Genomic DNA, 25,818 nt, shown 5'->3' on the forward strand with positions numbered 1-25,818 from the left:
AAAATATCACCTTTTATACCTATGATGATGATGCCTAACAAATGATGCAGGCACTTTACATTACCTATAATTATATGTGTAAAATATTATGATTTTATAAGGTACTACATAATAAGATATTTTTATTAGCATGATCAATAATAGGTAGGTAATTACTTCTTTCCACTTTCTTTTGATTTAAAAGGTACCCTGTTTATTTACCTACTTGAAGATAATTACTGTTTAATCACATTTGCATTAAGTTCTATCGTAGGTATATACCTACTTCAGTTATTTTAGTATGAGGTAGATTTATTAAAAGTATCCGATGATTGCGAAATGTCATATAAAAAAAAACTGTGTATCCGAGATACATACCCTATAAGTAAGTATCCAAGTACTACTTGCTATTTGTTCTTGGGTGATATACCTTCCTATATAGAATTGCGCTAAAATGCATGCGCTTTCATACTAGTTAATTACGTAGTTTATTATGAAAGTGACATCTATAGCTGCTAGAGATAGAGTCCATTGGCATCTTTATAATGAAAACACAATACATGTATTCATGTATATCTACATAAAATTACTTTATGACATGTGATGCAAAAGACATATAATGAACTCAATGATAGGATAATTAAATCTATGAAAAATTGAAACATAAGGTCTACCACCAATAAAAACATTTTGTTTTGGTAACTATTCAATGCGGGCAGTCTTTTAGGCTGGGATCTGTTTTGTTTATGCATTCCTGATTACTGATTAGTGGGTCATCTAAGTAGGCAGTTGGTGTTGGGTCGCCTGACTTTATGTAGAGTCTGACTGATTTTTCTATGACCGTAAGTGAAAAATGTCAATACCTACAACCTTTTAAAAATAGCGTCATTAAAATAAAAACGTTTTGTAAATCGCATGCTCTGGCGTCTTTTTACTCAATGTAGGTACACCCAGAAAAACAATGAAACACAACCAGATAAATGAGATAGTTCTCAGCGCTACACATCTCGCTCTCGCTCGCACGCATACCTATAGGTACCGCTAAATGGAGTTAAATGACATTTTCATGATAATATACTAAATACTGCATTAACATAAAGACTGCTATGTATCTCTTAAAAATGCATAATAAATTTAATTCTCAGAAAACATGAACACGCAGGCGAAGTCGCTAGCAAAATCTTTATTGAAATATGGGTATATGCGTAACAAAATAACCACTTTCCAATCACCTGTACGATATAAATAGTAATAGCAGTAGATACTATGTCGCCATGTCTTCATTTGGACAGCATCCAACGCCCGCCAGTAAGAGCGCACTTGGGACAATAACATTAGTACTTATGTGTTGAGTTCAGTATACTGATCGTTATTAAAGTCGTATTCATTACAAGAGTAATTTACATAAAGAGGTATGTAACACAATGTTATGTTTTGTCTCTAATATCATTCATTTTAGTAACTACTTACCTCTAATGTGTAAGTACCATTTCAGAAGCAGAGTTAACTATTGTGAAATTCAATACACGCGTTATAAAATAAGCAGATGCACATCAATTATGTTATGTAAGTACGTAAATATAAAGTTCGTAAAAGAATAACGCTTGTTAGGTTATATTGAAATTTTCATTATGATAGATGATTTTGTATGTTTTTAATAACCGTATTCCTTAGGTATTCCGAGTTCTGTTAACTCCTGTCATAATATTATTAGTTTGATGGTCTTTCTGAAACAATTTTCACTGTAAGCTTTTACGGCGCCGTAGTAAAGCCTGATTTGAGAAGCTTCAGTTGCCTTCTAACTTAATATACTTTTTTTAAATAAATAGTAAACAAGTAAAAACGAATGATAGAAAAATAATCACAATTTGCAAATTGCAGATCGTGCATTCGCAGATTGCAGAGGAAATTTTCCTTGTCGAAACCAAAGTAATTATAATTTGCAAAAAAATGACAGCTCTCTTTATTATCTTATTTTCCGGTAATATTCATTTCCATTGCACACAGGATAAACTGATGTTACAAATCGTCACCTTGGAGAAAAACTTAACCGGTAAATATAGTGGTTGAAAAACAACGCTATCTCTGTTGGCACTGTAAACATTGATTCAGGCGTGTACTAAACGGAATCCTATTGTTCTATTCGCACTCATTAGGCCTTATTTCTGCCTGCGACTGTTACAGCGTCATAAATTTAAAAATCGGGGTGCTAAGTTATAAATTACATATCATGTGTACTTGCGTCTATACAGTACACATGCCATGCAATGACCCTTCGGGGCGATAAGGTTTTTCTGGAGATCTGAGGGTCTACCATCATCTCTTATTCCGACTCAGTTCAGGACCTAAACTGAACTGGTTGTGCGTTTGCGACATCCTTACTATACGTAATTTTAAAAATATGCAAAATAAATTAGCATGCAACAAAACATGTTCCAATGTTTCAAATTAGACTTCATAAACATTATTTCCCGATGCAATGTTGGAATTGAACCCAGGTTTACACTACTCGCGCTTTACAACTCACGCCGTGCTATTCGCGTAGTTCAATGAGGCAATTTAAAATTGCCCTTTAAATTATTATCCTAACACGTGATGATTAATCATCGATTCATAATTGCTCTTAGATCGTTATAAACTACTATTTATAGCATTTTAATTGGCACGGATTTTATAAGGAATCGCTGTCGCGTGGATCCACGGGTCAAACCCACTCGACATCCAATTACATAGAAATGAAGATGTTATAACAATTGTATAACTTTTTAATACTGTAATTTAATAAAACTAATTACTATTGTGTCACTTGGGCTATCATCTAAGCATTCGTCTAGCAATTCACATCCAATTCTTATCGTTACGTTCAATTATATACTTAATTCTTGCTTGATTAATTATGCTAATTCCCTCTACATATTTGGTACTATAATTTAAAAATGACTACAGGCAATATTAACAAAATTATAAATAAATTTATTAACGTTACTGCTAGACACACGCCTCCCCTAAAGCACCTTATTGAACTAGATTAGGCTTTTCATATCCTAATGCGTTAAAATTACCATCATCAGCCACGTAAAGTCCAATCTGAACATAGATCTCCCGTAAAGGTTTCTAAACGGATACCTCAAAAGCGGCCTGCATGCTGTGTCCAAATGCATTATATTGTTGCTTAATCTAATCACGTGTAGAGGTGGACAATCCACCTGAGATTAAACCCGATGCTTCGGTATAAATCCGATAAACATCCATGAGGGCTAATAAATAACTAGGTGTACAGATGTACAATAAATCGGGTTTTCACCCCAGCATAGGCTCTGAAACTAGATTACCCATCTAAAGTCATAGGACATTAACAATTCAATCCAATAAATTCAGTAATCGCAACCCTAGTGATTATCCGTGCACTAAAATTGGTTAAACAAAGAGATTAGACGCGATCGTAGTGGCCTTTACTTTTTAATAGCTCAGTCGAAGCAGAGACTCGATAAGAGAAACGTACCGATAACTGCAATTAGAACAAAGGGAAAACTGTATAATTGTTTTGCGGTGTGCGATTGGCTTTTCTGTGAATTTTTCTCTGCGTAAATTGATTTGTGATTTATACGAGCATTTAGAATTAAGAATGGATTTGTGATAACAATTAATGAGTAGTAAGTATTTTTTTTTATTTTTTATATTGCAAATTACATTATGCTGCATCTTCAAATACTACGAAAAATACGACCCCATTCAGTTAGAAACTAATTTAAAATAGGAACAACATCTTTCCGCCTCCAACGACATATTGTATTTTATTAAATATAACTTTTTAATTTTACCTACTGATAAAAAGTTTATAAGAAATACCAGAAATCGTTTAATATTTAAATACGGTTGTAAATAATCAATACCATATACAAGTAGGCAGTATTAGGGTGAAATTGTAATGGTTTCCAAAAAATAGTAAAGCTTTCTTAGTATACTTATAATAGGTAAAATGTTACATCAAAATCAAGGTTCATATTTCGTACAACTAATTTTCAATATTCGGTTACTTACTTGTAAAACTCGAATTTCACATACACATTTTCAAATAAATTAATTTGCAACATCGTTTTCCTGTCCCTGTTTTACTACAATCAACGAAAGCTTAACGGGAGAGCTCTCTCTCGGCAAGAGAGTCAATACAGGTTTTGGGATCAGTTCTACTCTCTACTTTACGTATTCCTTGTTAATACCTGGCGCTGTAACGTTGAATGAAACATTTCAAGGAACGAACCCAAAAGTTGTCTATGAAAATTTTAAAGGCAGATAGATCTATATGTAATGGTACGTCTAGTAAAACGAATTAATTTGCTCAATGCGAGGTAAATCTTTTTATTATACAGGACTTGTTATTGTTTTACAACGCAATATTATGTTTTCATATTATAATAATTATATGGTCGATGAATCTAAAATGTAACCCTGCATAATTTTATATTTTGTATAAATTTGCTTCCATTCAAACCAAACAGGTGTGGATTATCATATTGATTCATAAACTACTAATAATACTTACGTATTCAAAACACGTGCTAGCAGTAGAAAGTACAAAATAACAGGAAGGAAAGTTTTCTAAAACAAAAAATAAAAATCCCTCCGTCGAAATTTCCTCATAAGTGTGACCTAATAGGTTGATTTGTGCAATATATTTGGAGGGAAAAAACCAGAGACAAAATTTTATTTATGCCACAAACCAAACTAGAAAATTATTCGGAATTGTTACGATTTTGTAGACATACAAGATATTCATAGAACCCATGTTGTAACTATGATAATTTGGTTACGTATATATAACGTTTTAATTTACACCTCTACTTATATAGTCTACTCATATAGATATAGAGCATTTTCGGTTTTACCCGATAAAATTGCTTGCCTATAACCGAGTTGCAAGTTTATTTTGCTATTTCTGTGACCTACTCCTCATTTATTTTGTAAACAGGTGACTTATTGGTATTTTGAATTTTCTGTAATGACATAGGCAAAACTTAAATAGCTACCTTTTGTGCTACAAACTGTGTGATCTAACTTCCATCACAATAAATAAGATTGCATTGTGCCACCGAATGAATAGACATCATTGATAATGGCCCATATTAATTTAACGATACATTGTCAGAAAACCACATTTCTGTGGTTTTTGATTTACTGGTTTTTATTATCAGGCTTATGACATTATTAACAAGATCTATAAGTATATACCTATACCTATTTACGGATATTGTGATAGGCTCGATTCTAATGGCATCATTGGTAAGGAATAGGTATACACAGGGCAAGAATTTGCTGTACTAAGATTCTATCCACTCTCCAGGGATAAAGGGCGTAAATTGATTATTTTATTTTTAAAATGAATTAAATTGGCATATACAAGTCTTAAAAGAAATATTGGAATAGGCAATAGATTTGATTTTCCAGTCGTCAGATAGTTTCTGTCTGAAAACAACTTACCTATTAATATTTTCTATAAAAAAAAAACTATTAAATTTCATAAATTAAAAGTAATTTAATGCGCTTGGTTATTTTTCAATTATAGCAGAGTAAGAAAATAAGCTATAAATAACCATTGCTTCGCTCATGATTTGCTAAGCAGATGTTATTTGATATACAGCCTACACAATGCATTAGACGAGTAAAGCGCTACTTGACCTGAATCCATACCTAGGCATTACTATAATAATAACCAACTTCGGTGCATGTCGTACTAACCTCTTATTGAGGATTTCATGTTATAGAATGCTCTGCTGTTTTATTCTCTAAACTTTTGATCTAACATTGTAAGTTCTCACTCTCGATATGACGCAACGAATATTATAGATTTTTAAAATTAATATTGGCACATAATATTCCCCTACACTCCATTGTTCATCGTACTTTAAGTCCTTAAAGTGAAAATTATTTCAGTTTTATGAAGATAGTATACAAAAATCACATTTGACGTGTCTTACATCGTTTGCTTTTGAGGAAGCCGTGGGGAATCCCACTGAATGCAGATTTTTGCGATATCCTTAATAAGTATCCTGTTTCATAATTCATTTTGATCTTGTTTCAAGAATATATTCTTCTAACTGTGTTTCGTATAAATAAAAAAATAATAATGACAAGGACGAATAAATTTGATTATTTGCATTACTGTGGTAATGTTATTTATGCTTTTATTGCTCATTATGTTAAACAGTTAACCCCAATGTAATAAACAAACCATGTGGAAGTGTTGATTAAGAAAAAAAGAGGGAATGAATAAACAAAAAAGCGTGCCCGTTGCAAGGGGCGAGGTCAGGAAATATATCACACTTTACGTTAGATTATGACTACATACGTAATTAATAAGTGATGACAAATTTATTTGCTTTAAAAATTATCGCACGTTAGTGCAGCCTCGAAGCACGTGGTGGGTACATGTAGGCTGCCGGCGATGTGGTTATAGGAAACAGAATTTGTCCAAATTGTTATGACTCACTTATATATCTTCTAGACAGTATTATATTAATTTTATTTGAAACCTTTGTACATCGTACAATATGTAGGGGAGAAAGAGGCAGCTTTGGAAAATTCATGGATTTCATTTTTCCAAAGCTGCCTCTTTCTCCCCTACATATTGTACGATGTACAAAGGTTTCAAATAAAATTAATATAATACTGTCTAGAAGATATATAAGTGAGTCATAACAATTTGGACAAATTCTGTTTCCTATAAATAATATTTTTCAAATCCAAAATTCAAATTAATTGTTATTTTAGGATATTCTTAAAGGGGCAGCTCTAGATGTGTCCTAATGATCTATTATATAAATTTCGATTTGGCTACGCACCACATATACACACCATACCCACACGCACTGCTGTAACAATCTACATAAAATTAAATATGAGGGAAAATAATGGAAAATCCCGGATTTTGACGAAGGCTCCTACAAAACCCTGCTTTACACAAGTCATTGTTTCCTTATTGTTTTTAAGATTCAGGACTCGAAATGACAGTTCCTACTTTTAGATTACGAGATTTATAATGTTGATTACGGCTAATAAGTATTTATAATATAAATTTTACTTTTTATAAACTACACCAGTACTTACCTAATGTCCTCAGCAACCATTAAGAGGCATAGATCAGAACAAAGATAATAACGTAAAACAATAGTCTGATCGGTAAATATATTCATTTCCTGGTTTATCCTTAAACACAAAATTTTACTCCAGTCTTTCTTACATTTACATATTGACACATGTTTAAAACGGGAAAAATAAATACGTTTACTTCAAAAATGTCTAATCGTACCCTCTTCTCCCCTACACATATTTGTAAATGTAAATTAGTATCTCTACAACAAATCACCCATATACAGCATTAGCAGTGTTAGGTATTTTCCAAAATAAACAAATAAGAATGTTGCTTCATTAAAAGAACTTAGAAAAGTATTATTTAGGAAAATATATTATGTACGTATGTAAAAACTCATAAAGATATTTGAAATGAAAATCAATAAAAATATATGGTACCAAAAGTCTAGACGCTACGATTATTTTTTTTTTATGATAACTGGAATATTTACTGCTTCCACTATTTTATCTATTCTTAACTTATTTTTAACTGCAGCACTATATATCGATTTTTGACGAAAAGGACATTGGTACTTATTCAGTAAAAATATCAACCGATCAAGTTCATTTTTGTGTTAAAGATTCTGTGATATTATGTTCTGATACGATATCTTAACACATAAATAATGAGGGGGTTCCATAGCAGTTGGCACTAACCGAGTATGAACGTTAGAACGTTGTCCATGTCAAGATCCACTATTGATAATTATCAATAGTATAATAATAATCACTATGTACTCTGTTTGAATTTACTTAGGTATTGTACAATATTTTACAACCGATGAACAGCTTGAAATATTGTAAGCTTGTTCAGATGTTTATCAGCTCAGATTATATCAATGATAAAATCATCAAAAAATTGTTTTGTATAAAACAAAATAAAGCTTTAGATAACCAAACGTATTATAATAATACAAAAGTATTTTTCTTTATTTGGCTTGTTTATTTGGATCTTAAAAGTAGCCAAATTTCACGCTAAGTGAGGTAATTAGTACGGTGGAGACTGTAGACACCACAGGAACTGACGGGTATTTAGCAACTTTAGAAACTGTCATTTTCATAATAGGTTAATGTTTCTCGGCGATAAACTGATAGCATATGTGTTATCTGCGGTGTCTAAGTCACATTAAATATATCCAACGTAGTTTGATTTCAATCCTCTCTAACCTACTTCCATTTTGTTTATTAAAACAGGAAGTCTTTAAAAACCAGTGGGACGACTAGATACATTCAAGACAATTTAGAACTTAATATTAGAAGAAAATTATTAACGTCACTTAACCAAATTAAAAAAGATATTCTACTATTTTCTTATGAAATATCTATTCAGTTTTATATAATATAATCCACTACTGCTAAAATTAGGTGCTAACATTCTAAAAAATACTCAGTAAACTTGCATACAATTAGTACTTTAATGACGCCTACAACACATCGCAGACTGCTGTAATCATTTACAAAGCGTGATTGTTTAAAACGTCGATCGTCTAGTAACGGAGTCAGTTAGCATTTTCCGGTGGGCACGGAAACTTGTTGTCGAAATGAAAATTTTCCCGCGTATACTCGCGGGAGTACGGATTGTCTGTGGTTAAATTTATTATTTATAATTCGAATTTCGAAATTGTGCGTGGCCAGTATTTAAAAAAAAATAAGTGATTCATAGATTTAAGTGCCGGTACCAGTATTATTAAAAAATAAAAAATATTTATATTAAATTTTGTGTCGTGTGGATCTGTGAGTGAAGAATCGATATGAAAGAAAAAGGTGACGATTCATTTTATTTACTCTTGTCTGTTCACTATGTTAATAAACACAATCATGTCAATCATCTGCCCGCATGTGCAGCAATGTAAATATACATCAAGTATATAAATCATACAGTAAAGACAATTTATTTATTACGTAAAATCTTACTTTTTACTCTTTTTTTATAAGTGTTTAACTTTAAATTTTTTAAAAAAATTGAGCACGGCAAGGCAAAGAGACACAAACTGCACATGGGTCCTAATAGTAACCGAAAATAAAAAACGTTGACTTGACGAATTACTTGATGCAGTCTGTTAAAATTATGCACAAATCGAATTACAACGAATGTGGACCATATTGATAAAAAAATATATTTCCAGAAATATGTCCGCTAGAATAAATATTTTACAAAATTAATTACTCATATCTACGCAACCATCGCGAGTTTGCATGTAACATTATAAGCCAAGTGTCACAAAACCAAATATATCATTATCTAGTTAAATATAAATAAATAAAATACACATTTACTGCCGTGTGACTAACATATTTACCCGATTCACGACATTTGCGAGTAAAGAGTTGATTTTAAAGTTGAACAAAGTTTAGTCATAAAATCTACATTATTTGTATGAACTGAGGAATATTTCGTGACTGTTAGAATTAATGTTGGTCGTCAGTTAGTAAAAAAAGGTAACTATGATCAAGTTCATGATAATCTTAAATAATAAAAAATATAACCATCAACAGTGCCAGAGGATTTGTACTTAGATGTATCGCGTGTATCACAAGAAATTTTACTTCTTATAACTCCGGCAATCTCACTCCTTATACGAATAACAGCGAAATTGGCTTTTTATATTTTTGTATATTATAGCCTTACACCCTACAAGTAATTTCCGTAAATTCCTTCTTGGGTCACCCTTTGCATCCATATGAAATACCTAGTAGAAATGAGATCGATCCTTGTTAATTGCATATTTATTTTAAAACGAAAATAAGCCTCCGGGGAGATAGTTATCCAGCAAATGTATAAAAATAACATTTTATAACCCTTACGTCATTATAAAAATAATATACACAATGGAAATCGTTGCCATCTTGGCCCAATTTCTTTTCGGTCTTAATTATAGGATAAACAAACAAATGTAAGAGTCGATGTTTTTACAAATTATTATCAAAAAGATAATAAAGTCAAATAGAAATCTGTATAATGGTATAATACTGAATGTATCTAAGTTTGAATAAAATGAGGTCGATATAATTAAAACGTTAAGTGTGTTACGTACTGATATTACACTGTCAAACAGTTTTATTTTCACCCGGGAAATTACGTTTACGTCTACCTATTATACTCCAGGGAAAAAAGATTTTAAAGGAAATCAACAGCCTTGTGGGTAAGTATGTAATGTAAATATGGTTATTTTTTTATTCCGCATACCGAGTTAAAACCGCGCAGTATCTGAATTCTACCCTGGGCATTGGGATCATGACCAAACATTGCATTATATATATACTAATTTCATTTTAATTTTATAGTAACAAGCTCAGTTATGACAATATATTTTTTTTAGTTATCTGTGATAAGTTATAGAGCTATTCGTTTCTTTTTTTAGGATTTTTTCTATAATTATATTTATATCTGGACCCATAAGAATCATTTTAACCTCTGTATAAAGAACTATAGGATACATTCCTACCCATCGAATTATTAGCTCTGACATCTTTCTTTCAAATGCAAGGCTAAAAAGAGACGTCTCATAAAATATTTATACTAAAATAAACTTGGTCTGCATTGCGTTCGTTGCACGTACTTTACTGGAAAAATATATTATGTTCAATTCCTTTATTTTACTCTGAAAGCAGTTCGAATAGTTTTTATGTGTATTATGCGCCTGTATCTTTGTTTTTATTTCCGTATACAAAACTAGCAAGATTTTGTATTTTCTTGTTAATATTTTGTAGATAGCTGATGTCCATGATACATTTTTCTTATTGCACGCTTTTGCAAATGGATTCCCCGGCTCCGATTTTTTCACATCAACGTTAGATGTAATTATTTAATTATCTTCATAAATAACACGCGCAGCTAAAATATTATTTGCACTTTTGTGTTAACTATAATGATACTGTCTTATTCTTAAAATATTCCCATCTTTCTTCCGCCTATTAGTTCCTAGACTACAATACATTTCTTTCAAGGTTGTAAATTTATCATTTGTAAGAGTATATATGGAAAGGTTTTTTTATTGCTTTAGTAGGCAAACGATCAAACTCACGTGATAAGTAGTAAGTAGCATTTGCCTCCCATAGACTTAAGAAATGGCAGATGCACAGCAAAGCCGTTGCAAAAAAATCTGTTTACAATGGCAATAGGAGTCGGAACAACTTGTATTTCAGGATACTTATGATAGTTTTATAATCCGAACTTCTGGTTGGTATTACTATTCAAGGGTAGTAGTCGTAACGATTACCATAATTCATCATTCAATTCACATTCTCATAACAACAAAAAAAATTAAATAACTTACTAATTTTTCCCCGATAAAAACACATCACGAATCAGGATGGAAGTGGCAATCAATCGAATCCCAATTAAATAAATACGTTTTCCTTAACTTCAGTACTGCATTATAGACATACATTTGGATCTGTATTTGTTTTATATTTTCAAATTTTTTTCATTCCTTTTAACTAATTTGACTTGTCATTGGCTATCTGTTTAAATACAACGTTGTTACTGAATGGGGGCCCATTGTTGGTGCAATAATTTATGTTATGTAATATTTTATGTTTTTAATTTAGTTCCAACAATAAACTTCTTTCTTCTTCTTCCTTTACTATTTTTTAATTCATCAAAGCTGTTAGTATACAATAAAATAAATTAATAGCTATTAAAACTAAATAGCTGGGCACCTATTTTTCTTGATTTTATTTATAAAATTTATGCCTACCTTCAACCGTAACAGCGTTCATCATTTCTTATACCTATCCTGCTTAAATACTAATGTTTTACGCTTTACTCCACAAACCAAGAAAAGCGGATATTTAGAAACAATAGTACTGGCAGTTTGTACAACACGTCTTTTACTATGACTTAGCTGTAAATGAGGTAGGTAGGTACTTACGAATGATACTCAATGTTATAATTACAGAAATCGTAAGTGCTGCGCCTGAACAACAGGCTGCATGCAACACACGATAATTACCCGATTGCGGTGACATAGCACCTATAGAAATGGCTAATTGCACTCTCGAGTACAACGTACAGAGTGTTTTCTTAGTTCTTACACGTTGACAATTGTCTGTACTTACGAGTACCCGTATATGAAAATTCTTGTGATGATCTTAATATTATTAGATGTAACATCATTTAAAACTGCAACACCTAAATTTTTATGGTAGAAAATATATCTGGCATTACTATACTTCTCTATCATTATATACTTTTCTCATCAGAACGCTCATAATGAATATTATTTCGTAGCTACTAGCTTATTGTCGGGACTCCACTTGAGAGACTTGTCCAGAAGTAACGTAATGAAATCAACAATAAAACGTACTTATAGGTATTTATTTAGGTACGTCATAATAATAAACAAACAAACGGAACACACATCACACCTTTATCCCTCAAGGGGTAGATACAGATGCCACCAGGTCACGCACATTTTGCTGTTTGTTTTCCATTCCATATGTGTTAGAGAGCGAGCCTATTGCAATATCAGATACAAAATATTCCAGTGTCCGCACTGATACTGAGCAGAAAAACCCAAATATGACTTTACCCAATACCCGGATTCGAACCCACAAACTCAGAGCGGTGTAACGCCCACGGAATACTAATACGCCACCGAGGCAATGGGCATGACACTGATTAATCAGAGAAGAAATATTGCATCGTCATTTACTACGAATTTCATAAGGTTATAAAACTTCCGTTACTATGGACTTAGCAATTTGGGAGAAAAGCCTGCATAGTCACCAGAAATCGAGATAATGAAAATGGTAAATCGAGAAAATTTTATATCTAAACAATTTATAGTTATGAAGTTCCAAGAAAAGGTATGTTTAAAAATAAAAAAACAAGCTAACGAAATTGTGGCAAGATAATCATTTATTATTGTATTAAAAATTTGGAAACAATTTCCTACATACTACTACTTATGGATACAATATCAAATTCATGTGCTCTTAATGTGTTTGCTATTTCTTTGTATAATAATCTTAGACAACAAAGTTATTAATGTCTTATAAAAATATTATCTTCTAAACGTGCCATCATTATCATAGACAATACTTAATTATACTTTTACTTATTTTCCTTTTTTATTATTCAAAATAAAACGTATACAGCCAATACGTGTTGACAATATTATATTTCGAGTCTCTACTAAGTATTTATTCAGAGATAACATACTTTTTGGTTTATTAGTAAAGTTTTAAATGGTTGGAATACGTGGTGATTGTCGACCGACGGCAACAAGCAGTTAACAAAATATAAACAAACAAATATCAAAATAAAAATGCTTTGTTAGCTAATGGCTAGGTATTGTAAATAGTAATTATTGTTATTGTCTGTAATAAAATCGTGTCTAAATATATTATACCTATTTTAAAACAATGTATTCTTACTAATACCTACGTTTTGTTAAAAACTGTCAGTATAATGCTTTAATGTTTTTCCCATAATATCCATGTCCTATGAAACAGGAATGGGTAGAGACTTAATATTGTTAACCGTAAATAAATCTGATATAAACAAAATGTTAAATGTTTTAATTTTTATGATGAACATGGAACGAGAATCTTTTACAAACTAAGGTATTTAAAGAGTATGTGCTAATACTGTGAGATTAGTATCTCTTGTTAGGTAATAACTAAATCCTATAAGAGGAATAGCATGCCTTATTGACTTTTACCGTCGGTTATGTAGCCTACGTAAGCTCCACGTGAGTTAATCAATATCTAATGCGACGGCACTTCTTGTTATAAATACGCTTTTGTTGTACGTGTATAAATTTAGAGGCTATATCATTGCAAATATAGCCTCTAAATTTATACACGTTTCATACTTCAAAAATATTCCTTATAGGAACATTTTGTTGTGTGTCTGTCCGTCAAGACCCCTTTTTCTGAGGAACGCGTAAAGGTATGGAAATTTATATGAAACACTCAAAACTGTAAATATATACTTATATACTTACCTACTAATTTATACAGTACGCTCAGTGTAAAAAGCTTTATCCCTGAAGGATTATTTGAAGTCGCTAATAGTGCGTACCCATATTTAGCTAAATTTATATCCGTTTCATTGATAAATGATGAGCCTTTTGACTCGGGCACAAATTCCAATTATAGGCAACTTAAATATGTTTTCGTATCGCAAAAACTAACTAGAATCTTTAGTCGCCCAATCTGGAAATCGAAACCAAAACCTAAGGGTTCTCAGGTTATATTTACGGTGCTTAATAAATCTTATATAAAGACATATTAGCATTAAGAGACAAGATGAATACCAAAGTGGACTTTGACACCGAATAAGAAAATCCATTTGCGAATATACAAAGTTCTGATACGGGGAAAATACCACACTTCGTGATAAAATATGCACGCGCGTATTATACGCATATAGTAGTTTGCGCATAATCAAAACACGAATCTACTTGCCTCTCCATTATAGGTCATTATTCCTCATCTTACTGGCTTGTCTTTAGTTCATCACGGGTCATATCTCATTTTGAGATGATCCTCCATTCAGATGAAAGTCTTATAATTTGTGTTTTGTTTGGTAAAGCGCGTTGTAAAGATATTTTTTTAAACATAGGCAGTGAAACGACACATAGTATCGCTAATTAACGGTGTATAGCACCTCACGTCGCACGCCCTTATTCCCAATTTTTCGTTCAAATTAACTCTAATTTCATTGAGAGATGAGAACAATGGTTGTATACAACTGTAACTAACGTCATGGCTAATGATATATTTTCTGTGTGTCTAATTGTAATAGTACCCACTACCCTTTGTCAGCCTGTATTCGCACGCGTCGCGTCGTTTTGTCGCGTTTTGCAATTCATCCGTCGCCGGCCAAAGTCAATGTCACGCGGTAATCGCCGCTAAACCGGCAACAATCAGTGAAATTACAGTTTTCCAACTGTTTCCCACACTTTGAACTTTACCACTACTATATGCTCCTGATTTTTTAAATCTCGATCGCGGTAGTTAATATTATATGACTAACCTTATACAGGTACTTTACTCGAAAAATAATGTAGGTACTTACCAGAATACCTACATAACAGTAGAGTTAGCACTCAATTTAACCTCTGAAGATATCAAAAAATATAATGCTCAAAGATCTAGTAAGGTATGAAAGTACCTACGTTAATTACAAACAAACGCTGTTCTTGCATAGCGAATCCCAAATAATCGAATAGCCTTTGACGAAGTTCTTAAATTTTCACTGGTTGAGGTACCTTTTATTACCATACCAACCAATATTGGAAAAATCGTTTAATGATTATTTACGTATCTATATAAAGAAGACCGCAAACTATGTAAACTAAGCTATGTTCTAAGTGTAATTTTCTCAGCTATGCAAGCTAAACTAAACTAACTTGTCCAAAATTTTGATCAGTAACCCGAAAATTCCTTAGTAGAGGTCAGAATATTGTCACGGCTCGTTTATGTTTGAATTATGATTCAGTTGTCACAGACGAAAAGATATGGTATTTTTTATATAAATCGCTCGAAGTTCATTCAAGATAATGTAAGCAGTTTACACAATCTTAAAGTACAATAATGTATTTGTAATTTACATGAGGGCATTATTTCCGTTTATATAAAATACTACACCAATATTAGGAGACTTTAAAATATTATCTTTTGCGAGGTTTAATGAAATGAACGTTGTGTTTACTATTTTTCCTTAAGTACTTACATATACATTTATGTGTTCCAGTACTAGGTATCTAGTTTGTTTACTACGCATTAAGTATTTGCTGAATGAATCTAAAGTCGTGATCAATTTGCAAGTAATTATTTTGAGCAATCTACAGATGTATCGGTAGATATTTCAACACAAATTTTGCATATATTTTCCTTAAATAAAATACATAGCTAGCATGATATCACTTAACTTTCATCATATTAGAAATATAGGAAAAACCCTTTTTTGAAATTAGAACGCAACAACATATGATTGAATCAAGAATAGGCATTAGTTATTAATTTTAAGGATAAAATATAATCTTACGTCTTTCGTTTAACCCGATGGATAAAGTTATAATTAGCTCTAATCCATGCCTCTAAAATCGAAACCAAAATAATATTAAAGACATTCTAATATTGCAACTTAAAAAATGTATTTACTTATGTTCAATCCCCTGCAATATGTATACTTGCTGCATTTTCTAAATAACATACTCTATATTGATCAGTAGGTAGATCCCTTAAATAAGTCTTCCAAAGTAGTAATTTAACTACATTATAAGGAAAGTTAAATTCATAATAGTCATCGTGTACTTCTAATTATTATAGTCTGCGGTAAATCTTTCCCCAGATACAAACAGTAACGTGATATTGCAATTATTATTCCACTTCAGTATGGGTTTCGTATATTATTTTCCTCTTTCGTAAAATAGTGGTAAGTCCACAGCGTACAAGTTTCTTGGGCTCTTGATAAAGTTCCAGATAACCATCTGACATATAATGCTGTACAGGGTCATTCATGACCATCGTGACATTGCGTTACTAAATAAAACACTTATTTAAAATTTATTTTATTATTAAAATAATAACACTTTACAATTAGTTACTCAAACCATCGTTGTAAAATAAGAGTGTAAATTTCGAAATAAATATCAAATAAAAGGCATTTTAATTTTATACGCCCTAGTGCCCCTACTACTACACTAAAACAATTTGTCGCTACAGGAGCATCACACTTTCAGTCGACATACTAAATAAATTACAGACGCCATTATAGCACTTAACTACAAAATAATAAGTAAAACTGGGATTTTTTGTCAAATATTCGTTATTCACGGATGATTTATGATGCTAGCGCATGTATAGACGGCTGTAACTATTTTATTTATTAACGCTATCTCAAAATGACCCTGTATAACGAACAAATGGTACTCATATTCTTCACCATAAAACACCCCAATAAATTAACTGCTGCTTAGCAAAATTTGACAGAACGGCAGCGTCGGTTTTTAATTCCCAATTTTAATCAGCCAGATATTTAGTTATGGGACCTGTGTAACAACAGTTGTAGTTACCAGTTGCCGGCCTAAGGGCCGTTTTCAACCCTTGCTAATAAAGCCCTTGATAGCCTGTTCAGAACTTGTTTGCCAGTTGTTCAGTGTACCTACCTGAAAAAAACTCTGTGCTACTAAAGTAGCTATGAACTTTATATCATACTATTTTCCTATAAACTATGTATACTTCTACGACTGCCTCGATGGCGTAGTTGTATTACGATACGACTGGAGTACTGAGGTTTCGGGTTCGATCCCCGGCTCAGGCAAAGTGACATTTTGTCATTACGATAAAAAGTAATGAAAAAAATATAAAGCACTGGCGCAGAAGTGAAAATAATTAACATTACAATCATCCGATTCCAGATATCCGAAGCGAGCTTCGTGACGAGCGTGGAAGAGGCTTCGAGCCGCGTAGACCAATGCACGCAAACGCCGCCCAGCGGGAAGGCGCGCCCACGCACTCTCCAAAGGTATCACACCTCTGACCACATCTACGAGAGACAGCCACACAGAAAGTACAAGCACGAACGAAAGATAGAATCCAGCGACTCCTTTCCAACCATAACTAAGTTACCAAGTTATGAGAACGGATATCCGAAGTAAGATTTGTGTTGTTCAGCTTGTGTGACTAACGTGAGGCGTTTGATGTAAATAGCTGTAGATGGGCGATTGCTTAAGGTATCGTATCAAATGTGCTGGAAATATCGTCTTTTGTTGCTGGTCTTGGTAACTACAGCCACTAATCTTTAACAGATGTTAGAGAAACTACTAAAATTTAAATTTAATTTCGATTAAAAGTAATCAATTCTAAAATATATTCCTTTTCCTATTTTTAGACTAATTGGGATAAGTTAATGTAAGATAGGGATTTGCTGTGTTACTTGCTTATTAAAATAATTTTTTGTCCTATATTTAACATAAAAACGAAATCTGCTATTATGGCTTGCTAAAGATTGCGCAATTTATATGTGGAAATAAATTTGAATCACCATTGTCAATTATGTAAAAAAAATTACGCACCATTATCATAATCATCTTAAGTACAAAGATTATCGTAAAAAGTCGACGTCAGTAAATATTACTTTAACTACTTTAATCATTGCCAATAACCATGTTATTTTGTTATTGACCCAAAAGGAGTTAAATGTATCTAAGATTCATTGGTCTTGAAACCAATAAACATGTTTTATCACGAGTCGGTTATTGATTAATCAATTAAACGAGTTCTTAATTAATATCTATTAAGGTTTCAATGGGTGTACGAATATTAGGTATATAGCGTAGTCATCAATTAGTGTAAACACTCTAACTTCTTTTCAAATAGTGTTTATATTATGAAACTTTTTAGTATAGTCATCAATAATTTTGAACATTTGAACTTCTTTTCAAATATTTTTTATATTACGAACCTTTTAGCATAGTCATCAAATTAGTTAATACATTTGAAATTCTTTTCAGATGCTTAGTGTTTTTATTACATGTCGATTACATCCAATACAATAGAGATATTACCAACCTAAGTACATTTTTATTTACTTTTATATTTCTCGTCACTGAATATATGACTGCGTCGGTTGTGTAGTGTAATGCAAACGCGGTACGAATACGACTAGCGCACTGAAGTCTTGGGTTCGAATCCCAAAATAATTGTGACTGGGTATTTCCATCTTAAAAAATACTCAGTCGTAGTTCGAAAGCAGGAAGTTGGCGGCGTGGTATACCCGTGCCTCGGAAAGCAGGTAAAACCTGATATTTCTTCGGTCATGTCGTACTGCCATCTCACCGCACTATGAGAGTAAAGGAATCGATAGCGAACCTATGTATTGCGCACACACTTGTGCACTATAATATCATCCGCGACTTGGCTGATCTCCGTAAAGATTGGCCGAAATTCGGCTAGGATGGATTCATTCATCTATTTAATATAATATATTTAATTAAACTCTACATTTCATAGAGTCGTGTTTCGTAGTTACCGATTTTAATTTTGTTTTTCTTATAACATCATACATAATTTCTATTGTAGGCAAACATACTACTTACTTTGTGTTGTTGGTCACGTGAACTGTGCTTGCTAGAAATTTTGCTAGTCATTTGATTGTCATTATTAACAACGTCGCATCAGTATCCATTTCTGCCACATGTTCTGTTTTATTGAAAATATTTTTACTTTAATATATAAATGATATGTTTTTGTGCACAAAATTACTCAACTTCTTTATATATCAAAAGAGATATAACTTAACTACGCTTATACCTTGAATAAGAGTTTTAAATGAATCATATGGGCATTGTTGCAATATTTATAGTATGTAAGATGCATTTCCAAGAAGTACATTTTATTTAATTGTTTTAATGCTAAAGAAATATAGTAGCGATGTAAATTTCATTCAGCACGTTAGTGCTAACTTCTACTGCAGGTGAAATTTTCATATTACACATTGTATGCGGCAGGGATTTAAATACTTTAGTGTTCATAAAAGGTGTTCTGTGTAAATCTCCAAATAAGGCGACTATTCCTGTGACTTCCATCACCATCTGATGACTAAATATATTTAATTTATCAGGGATTTAGTGCCTTAACTAAAAAAGGATCTTCTACAATAACATAAGAAGGAAACAAGCTGAAAATTTAATTCAGTAGATTAGAATAGACAACAACTGTTACCGACTAGCTATGACATTGATTGATTGATTAAAATACTTTTCAAAAATAGGCCTTAAACTAAAACACTTATTTAGGTTCATATTTATTTAGACTAATTAAATACTAAAGACATTCCCTACCAACCTTTAATATACCCTTACTAATAGACCATTTGGTGTTAGGTTTAAAGTGAGCGTGTCAGACAGCCCAACCATCTCAGTGACGCCGCCCCATAGCTTGGAGTACGTGTGCCCTCGCGGCGGGACTAGCCCGGGTACCGCCACACCCAACGGCCTGGTCAACAAGTCTACTACAGTACTCCTGAGCCCGGGGTACTTGCAGAACCCTTGTCAATGCAACCAGTCTATTAAGGTGAATTCGATTACTAAACCATATGTTACGGTAAACGGCACAAGTCATGAGCACAGATGAAGAGTGGTAAAGGCGAGCTTGCGTATGTACAAATTGGACGAGAGTGTTAGCCGCGTGGTATATGTAAGCCAATAGACGACGAGCTTCTATTAAGGAACCAATCGCGTGAAATTTTGGCGCATAGGACATCAAACCGACCAATCATGCGTGTGCTCACGACTCGTGCCTCTATCTGTAATTTTTACAAAAAAATCATCAAAAAAGCACAACTGTAAACCATCACTCCAATCCAATCACATTCCAAATAATTGGTTTATGACGTTATCGAATTAAATATTTATTGGCCAATCCAGTTTAAGCCAGTAATTAGTACCTTCTATTCTTAGCCCATTCCTTTTATAACGGATTCTTTTCTACAAATTGTAAAAGAAAATATTTCACGTGTCTACGTAATCCTACGTGATTTTTATCGTAACATTAATTAAAATGCTGAATTTCATTTTATAGAGTACAAGCATAATGTACAGTTAGCCTCAATATTAACTGAATATTTGTCGCAGTGTGTACGGAATGGATTTCATACTTTGAGTTTCAATGTGGGCAGTATAAATAGTTTTTGTCGGTTCCTGTATCAGAAGGGGCCTAGGGCTTTATTAAAAAAATATTTTGATGGCATGAAAAGTGAGTAGGCACCGGTAAAATCGGATGTACAGAGCGACATAGTTGTGAAATAACGACCAAGCTTTATAAGATTCAAAAAACAAATAAAGAAGCTGAATAAATTGAAATCTATAAATCGCCGGTATACGTTAAATTTCATTGAAACATTTTTTTCTTTGTGGGAGGTAAAGTAAATTCCGTTTCTTTCGTAAACAGAAAAAAATTGGTAAGAACACAAAGTTGTATAGACTAATTCCAGTTTTGAATTTGTCCATCTATTTATGTGGGTGACTGTACATTTATTACCAATAACGAACATTTAAAGTAATTAATCTAAAATCATTTTAATTCACAAACTTTAGTTAAACAGACGTAGATTTTAATAACTTTTTTCTTGAACTATCTCGTCATCTAACAGGTAGATAATTCATCGAAATTGCACCTGATATTCTTTACAATACACTCCAAACTTCTGGGAACCACAATACCAAAAATTTAGCAACCCACAAAATAACCAACATTTACGTTCCAGAGTGTTAGCGAAGTAGCACTAACCATGCCCGTGTCGCCTGGTTGGAACGATCTCCCTTCAGAGCATGCCGGCTCCGAGGGCCTCTCCTGGCGACGACTGCACATGTCCAGAGCCAAACTGAAAGCGACTGCTACCACTTCTGAACTATTGTCAGGTAAGCAACATGATAATTTTTAGATAAGTTTTGCACAGTGGGCTAAGAAACCAAGGGTCCAGATAATAAAAATGACCCTAATCCCTAAGTGTCATACGACCAGTGCTGACCTAATCCGGTACGAAGAACAGCGCGGGAGTAATAATGATTTGACTTTTTGATGACCTAAAACAAGGTTCTCTGGCACAGTCCTGGGGGCCCCCTAGTCTCGGACGCTCCCATGCATTGCAACTCCTAGTCTTACGGTAGCTACGCCATTGATATTGTGGTCTATTATATTATAGGAGCGACAGTAGCAGCCTTAACTAATGCGAAGCTCTGGCCGGCAGATCTTAGTTATGCCTTTTTACCCGATTTTCGATTATTAAACAAATATTTATCTCAGATAAGTATATAAAATGAAACTGAACTATTTCATTAGCACAGTTGATTTTTTTTTTAACTATTTTAGTTTATGATTTTTATCTGGTGACTGAACATGAATTCTTAGATGATTACTAGGAATCACTTAATCCAAATAAATTTAGGTCTCTTTTCCTAGTTTCAAATCAGTCGGTGTGATATATTTTTACTTACATAGAACTAAATATACTGTTTAATATGTTTGCTTACATACCTACCCAGGCTATGTACTTGTATCAGTTGGGATCTGACAACAAAGGAAGTGATTATTCATTTGAAACAAAAATCCCAAGATCTGTAATCGCAAAGTTAATATTCTGTAACCATTGTGTTATTATTTACGGTTACTTACATGGAGTATCTAAACTAAATTTATGTCTCCATAAAGTAATTATTTTCACATTGCGCAGTCCGCCATTATTTTACGTTCGTAGATGACTTCCGCATTCATAGATCAATTATATGTATTTTTCCAATAAACAGATGAATTCTTTTTATTACATTATTCAACTCTATCTTTGTATTCTGTGATTGTAGCTCTCATTAATTTCCGGGAAGGAGACTAAACGAAAAACTAAATATTGATCTATTTCTGTAATCTGTAAAATCACCAAATACAATTGAAAATAATCGTTTATGTTTAGTTATTTCCTTCCCTGTTTATGTCATAGATACAAAGTACAACCATTACCATGGCTTAAAATAAAAATTAAAACAAAAATATTGAACATAAGTTTTTATAACAAACAAGAGTTTGAATAGAAAATTATTTTTACGTTTTCAGCTTATGATTCTATTTTTCTAATATCTCAAAGATAAAGCATCAATCACAATTGGTTTCCGTAAATCGTTTAAGGATAATATATTTTATTATTTATATTGCCTTCGCCACATCGGCCAAAGCCTCAATTTTCCTTGCATTGCCTTGGATCTGACCCCACTCTGACAATTTCGACAACCCAAGCATTAAAAAAGCATATAAGTTCATAACATATAAACACATTGTTACAGGTTTCGCGATGGTAGCCATGGTGGAACTTCAAATCAACGAGCCAACGAACGTTCCAGAATGGCTTTTTGTTATGTTTGCTGTCTGTACCACGGTTTTAGTAGCTGTACATATATTCGCTCTCATGATCTCCACGTATCTACTTCCGAACATCGACGCTGTGAGCAAGATGGAGACGCCTGGTGGACCGACACGGGCGCTTCAGGACTCCCCTCATGAGAGGATGAGGGGTTTCATCGAGCTGGCCTGGGCGTTTAGTACTGTTTTAGGTAATATTTTTTTATAAGTACAGTCAGCCGCAAATAAATGTTTACGCGGATAAAATATAAATGACGATCGTGATATATTAATTACAAATTAATTAATAAGGTATATTTCTGTGTCAGCATATGCAATATTCATTTGGGGCTGACCGTAATTTTCCAGTATTTACAAGTACAAAATAAAGGCGCTGCACAGACGCTGAGTAATTGTTGGCAAAAATACTTATTACAATGAAACTGACAGTTACTTTGTTTAAGTTGCCGATGCTATAGTAATGAGTAAACTAGTGTTTATAGGAAACAAGTTCACAGCGCCTGCGCCACGTCTTCTTGGACCTGTATCTTATTTTATCTTAGACAATGCGACGAATTTTTATACATAATAATAACGCCGTATGTTTTCAGGTCTCTTCCTGTTCTTAGTGGAGATAGCTATATTGTGTTGGGTGAAGTTCTGGGATTACTCCTTTGCAGCCGCAACAGCTGCTACTGTCATTGTTATACCAGGTAACCAGAACATTTAAGATACCTTTACATTATAAACACACACACAACTAAAATTCCCATGCCGACAAATAATAATATTATATTAAGTCCATATAGTCATATTTCGATCTGATATCCAAAGCCATAAAACAATGCAATATACATACATTATAATATAATGTAATCTTATAGAAACTATACAAATTAACAATATATTTTCTGTTACAGTGTTAATTGTTTTTGTGGCGTTTGCGATACATTTTTACCATTCGTTAGTGGTACAAAAATGTGAGACGACGGTCAAAGACATAGAACAGCTGGAAAGTATGAAGAGAGACTTGGACACGGCGACTGTTAAAGTCAACATGTACAACTAAATAAGATGTAAATACCTATATAATAAATGGTAGCTGCGAAGTGCGTCAGGTGACGGAGATCAGCCTATGTATATCCGTCTCGAACAGGCCAGCACTGTGTGGACTGGCGATGGGTTATTTCTCATCAATTGATACTCTACCTACGGGTGCAGTAGGAATAATTTTGCGTGGTTGTATAATAAATAAAAATATTGCTTCACAAAGCAACGACAGTAAAAGAAGAGGGGTGAATCCAAACATATGATTACTTCGAAGACAATCCGAACGAGTGTGGCCCAAAAATGCAATCAGATATGCGAAATACATATATAAGTTGTAAAAAAAACGAATACTATATTTGCTGAAAATGCAACGATATTTGCTCGAGTTTTAAAGTAAGAATACAATGAATCGACAAATAGAATCGACTTTTAAAATATAAGATAAAATTATTACGAACTCTTATAAAAAATGCATGATTGGTATATGGACTATCGACTATGAACGAAAGCGAATTAATAAATTATATTATTTGTTTACGCACAGAACGGAAAGGGCTTGGCAAAAGTTAATGTTTCAATGTATAGTTCTCCACAAAAATAACAACCAATTCAAAAGTTAAAAACATAGAAAAAAGTTGAACATAAAAAAAATTATAGATCTTATTTTTAATTTGAACGATAATTTATTTTAATGTTTTGTTGCTGAAAATGTACGAACATACGTTTGCCATCCCGTTATTGAATACAATCGTAAGCTTATAATTTTATATTTTAAAACCATCAGCGAAAAATATAAATTAGAACCTAAGCTTAACTGATAATTATCTTCAGACTGTATTTGCAATCTCATATAAAATCTATTTTATATTATGTTTGTATTATTTTAGTCTTTGAACATGAGGTCTGAAGTCTCAAAAACATATTTAGTTTAGGTGTAATATTTATATCCAATGTAAATAGACTAGATAAGTAGTAATAATTCTAAGGATAATTAAATATATAATGTTATTTTAAAATGTTACTGTTATTGTAACAATACTAAGGTGCTATTGTATTCACGAGGTAGGCATTATTATAGAAAACCTTATTAAGGATATAATAGATTAAGGATTCATTGTAAATCAATCAATATTTTTTTTAATATCAATGTACATTGGTGTCAATAAAGTCATTCATAGAATTTATTAAAATAAAAATACTACATATTTTCTATTTATACTGGATAGATTTTAAATATGTATATATTGATCTAGCTATCGACATTAGTTGTATTACAGATTTTTATAGTCCTTGAATGATATTTCAAAAGACTGCCTCTGAAATAAAAGTATGTTAAAGTAGCACAACTATATTTGTTAAAATATATTAGGTATGGACCAATTTAGATATTTTATTAGTTAAACTGAACTGTTGCATCAGTATTGGACGTTTGAAGCTGTTGTAAGTTATAATATTAAGCTTGTTAGTGAATAAAGTCTATTTTCAAAAATATGTTTTAGTTTAACACGTTAAAATTACACGATATTATTTCTATGTAACCTCCTCCTTGTGTTTTTTTGGAGTAATTTGAGTTAAATTCCCCCACATACCAATTGATGGTGTCTCCATGGAATAGGCACGAAAATAGATAAACAAATCCAAAATTGTAGTCACCGTTACACACGAAGCTTATTTCCACATGTTTTATTATTTATGCTAAGTATATCAAAAAAGATAATCATTATAAATGTTTTCAATAAAAAAAAGGTTAGCAACGAAAAAATATAAACGATTTGAAGTTTTTAATTTGTTCAGCTATTATTGTGTTTAACTGTA

At 32.4% G+C, this 25,818-nt stretch overlaps 1 protein-coding gene across 4 annotated transcripts in view; it reads left to right on the top strand.

Annotated features, from left to right (window-relative positions):
- Positions 1–25,646, top strand: part of LOC115441365 (calcium release-activated calcium channel protein 1) — a 57,306-nt gene extending 31,660 nt beyond the window's left edge. Inside the window, exons 1-7 of one of the 4 annotated variants that reach the window (XM_037436628.1) lie at positions 8,600–8,868; positions 17,482–17,719; positions 19,950–20,139; positions 21,332–21,485; positions 22,899–23,165; positions 23,565–23,666; positions 23,874–25,646. In XM_037436628.1, coding sequence (XP_037292525.1) covers positions 8,859–8,868; positions 17,482–17,719; positions 19,950–20,139; positions 21,332–21,485; positions 22,899–23,165; positions 23,565–23,666; positions 23,874–24,022 — 1,110 coding nt within the window. In that variant the 5' untranslated portion in view covers positions 8,600–8,858 and the 3' untranslated portion in view covers positions 24,023–25,646. Of the gene's footprint in view, positions 1–8,599; positions 8,869–17,481; positions 17,720–19,949; positions 20,140–21,331; positions 21,486–22,898; positions 23,166–23,564; positions 23,667–23,873 lie in introns of those variants that run through there. The other 3 variants (XM_037436629.1, XM_030166132.2, XM_030166134.2) reach the window with 3 other exon arrangements.
- The last annotated feature ends 172 nt before the right edge of the window (positions 25,647–25,818 follow it).

Source organism: Manduca sexta, chromosome 9 (assembly GCF_014839805.1).
Source record: "Manduca sexta isolate Smith_Timp_Sample1 chromosome 9, JHU_Msex_v1.0, whole genome shotgun sequence".
NCBI lineage: Eukaryota > Metazoa > Arthropoda > Insecta > Lepidoptera > Sphingidae > Manduca > Manduca sexta.